The 13,363-nt window shown below is 36.1% G+C and overlaps 1 protein-coding gene across 1 annotated transcript in view; it reads left to right on the top strand.

Moving 5' to 3' along the window:
• Nucleotides 1–13,363, top strand: part of PIK3C2G (phosphatidylinositol-4-phosphate 3-kinase catalytic subunit type 2 gamma) — a 392,208-nt gene that overhangs the window by 356,454 nt on the left and 22,391 nt on the right. Inside the window, 1 exon segment of the mRNA XM_077170217.1 lies at nucleotides 8,674–8,768. Coding sequence (XP_077026332.1) covers nucleotides 8,674–8,768 — 95 coding nt within the window.

Below are 13,363 nucleotides of genomic sequence, written 5' to 3' on the forward strand. Positions count from 1 at the left end.
AGGCCAATGAAGTTCAGGGCTTCTCTCTCAAGTGGAAGGGCATATGGCAAACACAGTCAGAGTTTCTCTCTCATCTGGAAAGGCACATGGTAAACACGGTCAGTGTTCCTTTCTCATCTGGAAGGGCACATGGTGAACACAGCATCATATGCTAACTTCTTCTCCTGGCTTCCTGTTTCATGATGCTCCCCAGAAGGCATTTTCCTTCCATCTCCAAACGTTGCTGGCTGGTGAACTCTGCTTCTTGTGGCTATGTCATTCTGCTCTGCTCTCTCTGAATCTCCATTCTCCAAAATGTTTCCTGTTTTATAGGACTTCAGAAACTAATCAAGACCCACCCGAATGGGTGGAGACATGTCGTCACCTAATCCAGTTTAGCAACCACTCTCGATTACATCACATCTCCAGGGAGATGATCTAATTATAGTTTCAAACATACAATGCTGAATGGGGATTAGAAGAAATGGCTGCCTTTACAAAATGGGATTAGTATTAAAACATGACTTTTCTAAGGGACATACATCCTTTCAAATCAGCACAGTCATTCTAGTGGATGTCAGATGATATCTCATTGTGGTTTTGATTTGCATTTCACTAATAGCCAGTGAAGTTGAGCGTCTTTTCATGTGCCTTTTAGCCACTTGTATTTCCTCTTCTGAAAAGTCTCTGTTCATGTCTTTTGCCCATTTTTTAACTGGATTGTCTTTTTGTTCTTGAGTTGAAAAATCTCTTTATATATTCTGGATACTAGACTCTAATATGTGGTTTCCAAATATCGTCTCCCATTGAATAGGCTGCCTTTTTTGCTTTCTTAACAAAGTTCTGTGATGCACAAAAGTTTTAATTTTGAGGAGCTCCCATTTATCTATTTCTTTCTTCAATGCTCATGCTTTGGGTGTAAGATCTAGGAAACCACCTATTTCCCTACATTTTCTTCTAAAAGTTTTATTGTCTTAGCTCTAATGTTTAGGTCTTTGATCTATTTTGACTTACTTTTTGTATAAGGTGTGAGATTAGGATCCTCTTTCATTCTTCTGCATATGGATATCCAGTTCCCCAAGCACCATTTATTGAAGAGATTGCTCTCTCCCAGATGAGTTGGCTTGACTGCCTCATCAAAGATCAATTTCCATAGATGTGAGGGTCTATATCTAAAGACTCTTTTCGATTCCATTGGTTGGTATATCTATATTTATGCCAGTACCATGCTGTTTTGACCACTGTAGCTTTGTGATATGCCTTAAAGTCAGGTAGTGTGAGACCTCTGACTTCATTTTTCTTTCTCAATATTTTTAGCTTTTCGGGGCGTCCTGTCTTTCCAAATAAATTTGGTTTTTGTTTTTCTACTTCTGCAAAGTAAGTTTTTGGGATTTTAATTGGTATTGCATTGAATCTATAAATTAATTTACATAGAATTGACATCTTAACTATATTTAGTCTTCCAATCTATGGACACAATATGCCCTTCCATTTATTTAGGTCTTCTGTGATTTCTTTTAGCAATTTCTTATAGTTTTCTTTGTATAGGTCTTTTGTATACTTAGTTAAATTTATTCCTTAATATTTCATTCTTTTGGTTGTAATTGTAAATGGAATTTTTTTTCTTGATTTCCTCCTCAGATTGCTGATTACTAGTGTATAGAAACACTACAGATTTTTGAGTGTTGATCTTGTACCCTGACATTTTGCTGTACTTATTTATTATCTCTGGTAGTTTTGCTGTGGATTTTTTGGGGTTTTTGACATATAGTATCATATGATATGCAAAAAGTGAGAATTTTACTTCTTCCTTTCCAATTTTGATGCCTTGTATTTCTTTTACTTGTTTAATTGCTCTGGATAAAACTTCCAACAGGATGTTGAATAACAATGATGACAGTAGACATCCTTGTCTTGTTCCTGATCTTAGGGGGAAAGCTTTCAGTGTTTCCCCATTGAAGGTGATGTTAGCTGTGGGTTTCTCATATAGTCCCTTTATTATGTTGAGGAAGTTCCTTTCTATTCATATTCTTTGAAATGTTTTCATCAAGAATTTTGTCAAATGCCTTTTCTACATCAATCAAGATGATCATGTGGTTTTTCTGCTTTGATTTGTTGATATGGTGTATTACATTAATTGATTTTCTTATGTTGAACCATCCTTGCATACCTGGAATAAATCCTACTTGGCCATGTTGTATAATTCTTTTAATGTGCTGCTGGATTTGATTTGCAGGAATTTTGTTGAGATTTTTGCATCTATATTCTTTAGAGAGATTGGTCTGTAATTTTCTTTTCTTATAGTATCTTTGTCTAGCTTTGGTATGAGGGTGATGTTGGCTTCACAGAATGAGTTAGGTAGCTTTCTCTTCTCTTCGATTTTTTTTTTTTGAAGAGTTTGAGCAGGATTGGTACTAATTCTTTGTAGAATGCTTGGTAGAATTCACATGTGAAGCCATCTGGTCCTGGACTTTTCTTTTTGGGGAGCTTCTTGATGACTGATTCAATCTCTTGTGATTTGTTTGTTGAGGTCCTCTATTTCTTCTTGAGTCAGTGTTGGTTATTCATACCTTTGTAGGAAGTTTTCCATTTCATCTATGTTGTCTAACATTAGCATAAAGTTGCTCATAGTATACTCTCCTTTATTTCTGTGGGGTCAGTGGTTATGTCCCCTCTTCCATTTCTGATTTTATTTATTTGCATCCTCTCTCTTTTTCTTTTTGGTAACCTTGCTGAGGATCCATCAATTTTATTGATTTGCTCAAAGAACTAACTTCTGGTTTTATTGATTTTCTTGATTATTTTCATGTTTTCGATTTCATTTATTTCTGCTCTACTTTTCATTATTTCTTTCCTTTTGCTTGCTTTGGAGTAAGTTTGCTGTTCTGTCTCTAGTTCTTCCAAGTTAACAGTTAATTCCTCATTTTTTCTCTTTCTTCTTTTTTGATAGAGGCATTTAAGGTAATAAATTTCCCTCTTAGTACTACCTTTGCTATATTCCATAAATGTTGGTATATTGTGTTTTCATTTTCATTTGCCTCAAGATATTTACTGATTTCTCTTGTAATTTCTTTCTTGACCCACTGGTTGTTAAAAAGCATGTGGTTTAGACTCCATATATTTGTGAATTTTCTGGCCCTCTGCCTGTTATTGATTTCCAACTTCATTCCTTTATGATCCGAGAGTTTTCTATTATTTCAATCTTTTTAAATTCATTGAGATGTGCTTTGTGACCCAACATGGTCTATCCTTGAGAATGATACATGAGTACTTGAGAAAAAGGTGTATCCTGCTGTTGTAGGTTGTAATGTTCTGTAAATGTCTCATAAGTCTAGTTCGTTTATTGTATTATTCAAATTTTCTCTTTCTTTATTGATCCTCTGCTAGATGTTCTATCCATTAATGAAAGTGGGGAATTGAAGTCTGTATTATGGTAGAGTTGTCTGTTTCTCCTTTCAGTGTTTTCAGTGTTTGCCTCATTTATTTTGGAGCACTCTGGCTTGGTGCATAAATATTTATGACTGTATCTTCTTGTTGAATTGTTCCTTTTATTATTACATATGTCCTTCTTTGTTTTTTTTTAACTGTTTTACATTTGCAGTCTAATTTGTCACATATTAGTATACCTACTTCAGGTCTTTTTCGATTTTCGTTTGCATGAAAGTTCTTTTCCCACCCTTTCACTTTCAACCTATGGTTGTCCTTGGGTCTAAATTGAGTCTCCTGTAGACAGCATATAGATGGGTCCTGTTTTTTAATCCTTTCTGACAGTCTATGTCTTTTAATTGGGAAGTTTAATTCTTTAACATTCAGTGTTGTTACTGGCAGTACTTTCTTCTCCTATTTTGCCATTTGGATTTTATATATCATGTCTAATTTTTATCTTCTTACCTTTACAGATAGTCTTCATTTCTACTCTTTTCTCCACATCTATCTCTCCTGTCTTTTCCTATCTGCTTCAGTGCTCCCTTTAATATTTCTTGCAGAGCCAATCTCTTGGTCACAGATTCTTTTAGTGATTTTTTGTCTGAAAATGTTTTATATTCACCCTCATTTTTGAAGGACAGTTTTACTGGGTATAGAATTCTTGGTTGGCAGTTTTTCTCTCTCAAAATTTTAAATATTTATTTATACCACTGTCCTCTCACCTCCATGGTTTCTGCTGAGGAATCCATGCATAGTCTTATTGGGCTTCCATTGTATGTGATGGATTGCTTTTCCCTTGCTGCTTTCAAAATTCTCTCTTTCTTTTTGACATCTGACAGTCTGATTAGTAAGTGTCTTGGAGTATGTCTGTTTGGACCTATTCTGTTTGTGGTACACTGCACTTCTTGGATCTGTAATTTTATCTCTTTCACAAGAGATGGGAAATTTTCAGTGATAATTTTCTCCATTAGTCTTTCTCCTCCTTTTTACCAATCCTTTCTTCGGCCTCTTCAAATCTAACATTGTAAATGTTAAAATGTTTTTCCCATTTCTTCTGCTGTGCCTTTCATTCCCATAAGTTCTGTGATTTGTTTTTTTCAGACTTTCAGTTTCTTCTTTTGTTTGCCCATTGCCTTCTTTATAGCCTCCCTTAACTCATTGATTTGATTTTTGATGTGATATTTCGCATCTGTTTGAACATCCTGAATTAATTATTCCAACTCTTATATCTCATTTGAATTGTTGGTTTGTTCCTTTGACTGGGCCATATCTTCAATTTTCCTAGTATGACTCATTATTTTTTCCTTAATTAGCTTATTCTGGAGATCGTTTTCAGTCTTTTACCTAGGATTTTCTTGCTAGATGGCTGTGTTCTCTACATGTTCTTTGACATTCAGTTCAGCTTATTCTAGACCTCTATCATAGGTCTTGTTGAACAGATCTGAGTTTTTGCAGTAATTGTTTTTCTGTTTCTTGCCCTGCCTATATGGAGCCTTTTCTTTTTTTAGGAGAGTCTACTTAGATATTATAAACCCCAGATTTTCCCAGACTAGACTGGCCTCTTCTCAGGAGAAAAGAGTCACCTGCATTAGTTTTCCCTGAGGGTGAGACCCTGCAACTTGACAGACTTTTCTATGAAGTCTCTAGACTATGTTTTTCCTATCCTTCCCAGTATGTAGTGCTTGTCTGCTTGCGGTTTCCCACCAATACAAAGTGATGCAGTGTCTTCAACTTCAGTAGACTCTCTCTGCTGGGGCTGTGGTTGGGACAGAGGAGAGATTATAGGCTGGCTTTAATTGCTTTAGCTTTCCAGTCTCTGGGGTCTGAATTCCTTGAGGGAGGGATTCCATCTGAGCTGGGCCCCACCCCTCTTCTAGGGAACACACAGCCTCCAGGAATTAACTCTTTTCACCTGACCAGCCTCTTTGTCTCTTAGACAAGCTTAATTCTGCCCCTGCCTGGGGCAGTTGGAGCCTGAGAAGCCTACAGTTCTCTTTAATGAGTTGTTCAGTAGCAGAAGCAAAACAAAAATATAAAATGTCCTTTTCAGAGCAGAACCCCCACTCCTCAGGTTTGTTAATCAAAAGCTTAAGTTGGTACATTGCTCTATGTATCTCCAGGTCCTATTTTCCCTCCCCACCATGTTTTTTTTAGGGTCCAGCCCTTTTCAAGTATTTTGTGCTGTCCGATCCAAAGAGTCCATTTTTTGTTTTTGTTTTTGTTTTTGTTTTTTCCCCATCAGCCCTGCCGCCTCTGTGCTGGGGCAAAAACTCCTTGTACTTTTAGTGCTTACTCAGGGTTTATCTGATCTGGGAGCTATTTTCAGTAGTCAGAATTTGTTAATTAATTCTGTAATTGGAGCTTGGTTGAGCTAAGCCCCTACTGCTGGTAAAGTCTCTTTCCTTTCCCCTCCAGGAACTAGCCTGTGGTAGGGAGGCACTTGGGGGACTTACAGTCTGTTTGGTTTCTCATCTGGTGCAACTTGTCCAGACTGGTGTACACTGTGTGTCTGGTCACTGATGTGGCCCCAGTAGTTTTTCTGTACTGTTCCTAACTATTCACTAGATGCTCTGGAGGACAAACTAAATTCCACACCTCACTAAGCCACCATCTTGGGCTCTCCAATGTGGAAACTTTTGACCATCCAATAATATTTTAACAGTTCTTGAAGTTACTATAAATGATATGAGTTATGCATGATAAAATTCCACAGACAGACTTGAAATGGAAAGCAAAATGTTTTAGCATCTTCTTGTCCATATGAAGCTATTCTCAAAGTCCTCTCTCTGGGTTCTTCATTTAAAACATTTCCCTTGTTTGTGACTGTTCACCCCTACCCCCTGCCTTTTTTGAGCTTTTTAGCATGGTGTTTGAGCATAGACTCTAAACAGACTAAGAGCAGAAACTAATCCTACACCATTTATTGGCCACATGACCTTAGACCCAGTTATTTGGCTTCTCTAGTCCTCAGTTTCCCCAGCATAGATTTGCTGTGAAAAATATAGTGAGTTAATGTTCATAAAGATGTTAGTCCAACATTTGGCACCCAGTAGGAGTTCTAGCAATATTATGTACCTCTACTGCTAGTGTATTGACTGCTAAGACTTCCAAGAGACCTTTTTTTACCAGGATCTGAACTCTGGCATGCTTTGATGGATACTCTGATTATTAATCTTGCTCTTCAGGTCTAGGATGGAATATAATCTTCAGTCCGTCCAAATACCTTCCTCTAGTTGTGTCATTGCTATTTAGGCATTCAATCATAAATTTATGCTAATTTCCTACCTTTGAATTGAAATTTTTCTGATTAAACACATGGTGTTTCCACTTAATAATCCTTTCACTCTTTAATTCAAAAATAATATTCATCGTGCATCACAAAGTCATCAGCGGTTTAGCATGTTCACAGCAAAATTTCAACTGCACTTCTTAAATTATGAAATGCATTTTATCTCAGAACCAGACACAGAATTACCTCATAGTGTCTCTCACGCATACTGTCTCTCTGTCATTGTTATTGAGATATTTTAATGCTGAATGTTTTGTGTTACATTTGTATAACTACCATTTCAGTGATAAGAAACACTCTTTCCAATGTTAATAATTCATATTGTTAACAATAAAGTTAATTAACGTTATCTACTTGCAATGTGTAAATTACTCTAATAAACTTGTAAAAGACTTTGGGGCAGAAATCATACCACTCAGGTTTAATTTTCAAATGCTAGAGAGGATTAAAAGGATATGAGTAACAATCAGGAAACAATATGGACCACAATGAACACAACATAGAATAATTGACAGAGTCCTTGTTATTATTGAATTTCTTCTCCCTAAATTCCCTCAGAAAACATACAACCAGAAATTATAAGGGAAAATACTAGAAAAACTTTAAACTATGCTTAACTCTTAGACTATAAACCAGAAATTTTTAATTGAAAAATTAAACTCTTCATTTTAATACATATAATTCAAAAGTTTACTTTGGTTATTAAATAAATGTTTAGCTTTATGGAACAACCATGTACTAAAGTCCTATGAGTATATAGGAAAAAAGTAAACCCTGAGGGAGATTTTAATCTACTAGGCAAATGAGACATGTGAAATAATAATTACCATATAAATATTGAGTGATAAGTGCACAGGAGTTCAGAGGAAGGTAACACAGAAACTATTTTCCATTTTAATTGGGCTTGGTAGAAAGCTAAAAGTTCAGTAACCAAAAATGGTAGAAGAGATCAATTTCAAATGAAGGGAATTACATGAGCAATGACTGGAAGTAAATATTAGAGCATGTTTGTGGAACTGAACAGAATAGTAATGAGAGATAAAACAAACAGATTAATAAGAAGCAACAATTCAAGGCTGAAAAATTTAAATATTTTCTCATAAGCAATGGGAAACTATGAAAGGTACTTTGATCAAAAGAGTAATTTTATAAAAGTTGTTGAAAGGAAATTAAACTCTTAATTGTATACAAATAGGTTTGGATTGTGGGGGAGGGTAAAATAATGTTCTAGTACTTCTAAGCAAAAGGTTTATATGGCAGAACTAAGTGCTGCAGGACTAAAAAGGAAGAGATGAGACCAAAATATACAGAGAATGACTTTTACTCACAAACATGAACTGGAAGCTTGTGAATTTTATCATTTGTCTTCTCAATATTCCAAAGTAGGTAGCTATTACTTCCATTTTACAGAATGTTGATGAATTTACTCAAGATGACGCAGTCATAAACAGCAGTGCTAGAACTTGAAATCCAGACTATTGCCTGCTAAAGCCTATACGGTTAGCCCTTATACTCTTTAATACTTTAAGCTCATAATAGTGAATGTTAAGGAGAAAAGCAGTGTCAAAAATGACACTGGGCCGGCCATGCCAAAGACCCATGCTGCAGAGAACTCAGCAGGCAGAGTTCTCACCTGCCATGCCAAAGACCCAGGTTCGATTCCCGGTGCCTGCCCATGCAAAAAAAAAAAAGGAAATGACACTGAGGTTTTAAATTTAAGTAATTGGGAAAATAACAGTACCAATCAAAAGCAAAACAGAGGATACTAAGAGGAAGAGTTAGTTCTGGAAGATTGGAGTCAAACCCCACCTTTATTTAACCAACCCAGCCTCCTTGTAATGTATTATGATTTCAGCATTATCTGAGGAATGTTTCTTTTGCATGTTATTCATTGATCCTCTTTTAGATTTTCAATGTTTGATTTATCCTATGATGAGCATCTTCCAATTTAACTCACAGAAATTCTATTGCTTTATCAGGAGAGGCGTTTCCTGACAAGAAGCCAAAGGTGCAGTTAGTCATATCATATGAAGACGTGAAGCTGACAATACTAGTGAAACACATGAAGAACATCGTAAGTTCATTTTATCTAATAAAAAACATGGAATCCTACATTTAGAAATCATTTACCTACTTAAAGCAATTAATGGCGGCATTAATGAGGATAGGGATGGCAACCAAGTTTGAGTGTGAAGTGATGAGCCAAGGACAATGTTTTTTCCTACAATGACCGTGATCCTTGGGGTAAAGGTGATAAAATATTTCACAGGGGGAGGCCCAGAATGAAAATTAGACTTTATTCAAAATAAAGTGTCATAGAAAACCATGAAAAAGCTCTGAAAAAGAAAGAATAGCTAGAAGATTAAGGACTAGAAGAAAAGAGCTGGGTCCCCTGAGTTTTACACATATCTTATCCTGCTAAGCTTGAAAGATGATTGATTCTTACCTCCTTAGGCCATGCCACCACCTTCCCTGTAAAGCCAAGAACTCTTAGGGTTACCCCCCAGATTCCCAGAGAACCTTGAGTTTAGATCACCATAACAGTTTTCATATTCTGATGTAATTGCTAGCCTATATTTCTTTTTCCTAAAAAAAAAATAGTTTTTTTTCCTATTTCTCTCTGATCACACCCCATTTCTGTCCAAGGATGAGTCAGGTCAAAGTCAAAGATGGTAATAGTACCATGTCATAAAGAAAGAGAAGGAACTTTCTGTGTCACAGGGTGAATGATGAATGATGAATCTGAGCATGGAAAGCAGAAAAGTTTAAAATAGGCCTCTTGCCCAACTTATAGCCTTGCCAACTACTAAGATCTTCCTCCAGTCTAGTAGAAATTGAACTTCCATATGGTATAAAACCCCAGGAGACTATACTGGAAATGGAGAGAATAAGTTACACTAGCCTGGCTCTCTCCTGTGTGTGTATAAATCACTCAGGACGTACTTGGAAAGATCTGAAGGGAAAATCTTTTCTCAACATGACATGCATCTGGAACATACTAGAAATCAATAAATATTTGTCAGTGAACAAATAGCATATTTTCTGGGGATACATAATTATAAGCTCAGAATTAGCCAGATATTCAAGGATGTTTGCTTGTAAATCTGTATTGTTCTCAATCAAGAATTTTTGTAATAACTGGTTAAATATTTGCAAATGTGCTTTTATAGACCCTTTTATTCATGAAAACAATACTTTTTGCTTGCTTTTCATAATTATCTTAAATGATATTAGCAGTTGTTTAAGAAACTCTTAGGTTGGGAACTGAATATTCAATTGGTTATTATTTATGGCTCTATGTATGTTCATGGAATTTAAGCATCTACATATATACATATGGTAAAAGAGTAAAATATCTAAACTATGGTTGATTGTTTTAGCAGAACTTGTATTGTTTGCTATATGACAGCCTTGAAAATTGTCCTTTCAAAAATTAGATACTTGTTCTTGTAATACTGTCAGTGCTCAAAACATTTGAAAACATATCTGTTGAAACTGCTTTTAAATCCAACATATAAGCCACAAAGTGAACTGGGTGAAATTACTCAATCGTCACATCTAATCTTTGATCAAAAGCAATGTTAACCAACTTGGTCACCCATTCTATTCACCAGACGAATGCCCAAATCACTTTTGACAATTAAAAAAAAAAAACCACATTTTATACTCAGATGATGTTGCACCACAAATAAGAATACTCAAAAAGACCTGGATACAGGAACCAAGGGCAGGGAGAGTGTGTGAGCGAGCCCAAGAATTTAACATTTAGATCCAATTATGGATAAATGGCAAATGACCACGTTAATTCTACAAAAAAGCCAAAAAAAAAAAAGCATTTAGCTTCACTAGAGGCAATACAATGTCAATGGCCTCAGAAAAAGATATTAATAAAGTATTACTTGAAGTCTGACATCTCAGTTTGTCTCTTCTCCCTAATCTCTTAATTTAACCTACCCTGAAATTAGTTCTAGGATCTCTTCTCTTTTCTACCTCCACTCACTTCCTTAGTGATCTTTTCCTGCCTCTTCTGTATCCTGGAACTCTCCCCCAACATACAGGATTGTATATAAAACTGATAATTCCATAATTCTAGTAGAAATCTAATAGACATCGTAAAATTGCTATTCACCAAATCCAAACCTGGTTACTGCATCTCCTCCAAATCTACTTTTCTCTAAACTGATGATAGCACATTTTTATAATTATACCATAAACTAGGGTCCATGGTTTAAATAGGGTTCACTGTTTTGTGTAGTGTAGTTCCATGGATTTTTGAAAAAAAATTTAATTCTGTTACCATATATACATCCTAGCATTTCCCCCTTTTAATCACATTCAGATACATATTTTAGTGCTGTGAATCACCATTACAATGTTGTGTTACCATCACCACCATCCATTACCAAAACATTTCCATCATTCCAAATAGGGACCATGAACTTAAGCCTTAACTTCCCATTCCCTACCCCTCCCCTATCCCCTGGTAACTTATATTCTAGATTCTGACTCTGTGCATTTGTTTATTCTCGTTATTTCAAGCCAGTGAGAGCATACAGTGTTTCCTTTTTTGTGACTGGTTTATTTCACTCAATATGATGGTGCCTTTAAGGTTCATCCGTGTCGTCACATCGATCAAAATTTCATTCCTTTTTACAGCTGTGATCAGTGATGGGCTGTGCTCACCTGTGGTCTTAGGAAAGAGGATTTTTATGTCCCTCTGTCACTGCAGACTAGCCAGGAGCTGGACCCCATGGAGACCTGCCATGGGAGTGGAAGATGGGCTCTGGTAGCCACTTCATACAGAGAACAGGTTACTGTTCTTTATCATAATTCATCAGCTTCTTCCTCCTGCTTTTCCCTGGATACTGTCAAGTGCTCTTCAAAATAGATGTCTCAGGCAGTTCCTGCCTGTTCTGGTGGAAGGACTGAGACCCGGAACGCCCTTCTCTGCCATCTCCCCACAATCTCTCACAATCCAAATCTGCTTCTTTTGCCATCTTTCTCATCTCAGGAAATAGATTTTTTATTCTTCTAGTTGATCAGATTAAAATCCTTAGAGTCATCTAATCTCCTCCCTTCCTCTCATAAAATGAATCCAATTTATCATCAAATTCTATCAGCTCTACTTTCAGAATAAATGCAAAATCCCACCATTTTTCACCACCTCCACCTCTATAACCATTGGTTAAGGCTACCATCATTTCTCACCTGAATCATCACCATCATTTCTCACTTGAATCACTGCTGTAGTCGGTTAATAGGTCTCCCCGCTTGTGCCCTTACTTCACTGTAATCTTTTCCTATCCCAGAAGCCAGCATTTTTCCTTTGAGAATAAAAGATCCTGTCATTCCACTTTTCTTATCCCACTGGGGAAGGAGTCTCAGCTTACTAAGAATGGAGAACAGACTACTTGTTGATGGCCTATTAAATCCTAGAAATCCAGCCCCCTTCACCTCTCCAGCTTCATCTCCTGTTACCGATCCCTTCAACCACTCCGTTCCAGCCTTGGTGAATTACTTGCTGTTCCTTGTTCATATTGCTGCTCCAGGACATTTGTACAGTTTATCCAGAATGTGTTTCCCCAGGCTCATGACCCATTATTTTCCAGAGCTCAATCTATACATTCTAAGTGACTAGTTTTACCATCAATCTTTTCAGTGAAGCCCTCTGACTCTGATATGTAAAACTGCAACCCCACCCCTTTTTGCTACCACTTCTACTCTTTCCTTCCTACTTTATTTTTTACATTGCCCTGTATAATTGCTTTAATTCCTAGGCCCAGAACAAGGCAGGTGCTCTATGAACACTTTGTAAAGTGAACAACTGAAAACTAGGATTTTCTCAGTTCCAAAAATCATTACAACAGAGTTCTCATGCCTTGTACTTTTTCACAGTTTCTTTGAAATGACTATTTTATTTTTTCTGCTTATCTGAAGACAGTGATAACATTATAATATAAATGACAGAAAAGTCTATCTATGAATTCCCAACATATTTTCTTTGCTTATTTCTAGTTTTGACTAATTGTTATTTATTTTTTGAGGCGTTCAGATTTCCACATGCCAAAGTAATCAGACTGAAGACATTTTGATTGATTTTATTTTACTATTAAAATGAATTATTATGCCTGCAGTTCTGTTATATTTAATATTAAGGTTGGCGAAAGGAATTGTTTATCTTATATTAAATCTTTGAAGCTTTGCTATAAAAATTACTTCCCTCCTGTGAGATCACAAGCTGAAACAAAATTACTAAAATTCTTTCCCTTCAGAGCAACACAATATGATTTACTCTTGTGAACAGAGACCAATAAAGTAATGCATTTATTTAGAAGCTTGGCCAAGACTTTTTCAAATAATATTTCATTGTATATGACAAAAGAAATGTACAAAAACCATTTAGATTTGAAATATTTTCGAAATTTCTCTCTCTCTTGCATTTTTCTGCGTAGCCCGCTTTGAAATGCTCTCTTCCATTGACTTTTGCAATGTCTCTCCATACATTTTCACCTGATCTTATGGATTCCCCTAGTCTGTGTCATTTCTAAACTTGTTTTGTAAACTTGTTTTCCTCTCATGCTCCAGAATATGAGCATTACAGAAGGCATTAAAAGTAATTGCTAAGGATGCCAAACTCTTCTAATATTGAATCTACCCGCATTTTCCATA

This window comes from Tamandua tetradactyla, chromosome 7 (genome assembly GCF_023851605.1).
Source record: "Tamandua tetradactyla isolate mTamTet1 chromosome 7, mTamTet1.pri, whole genome shotgun sequence".
Classification (NCBI taxonomy): Eukaryota; Metazoa; Chordata; class Mammalia; order Pilosa; family Myrmecophagidae; genus Tamandua; species Tamandua tetradactyla.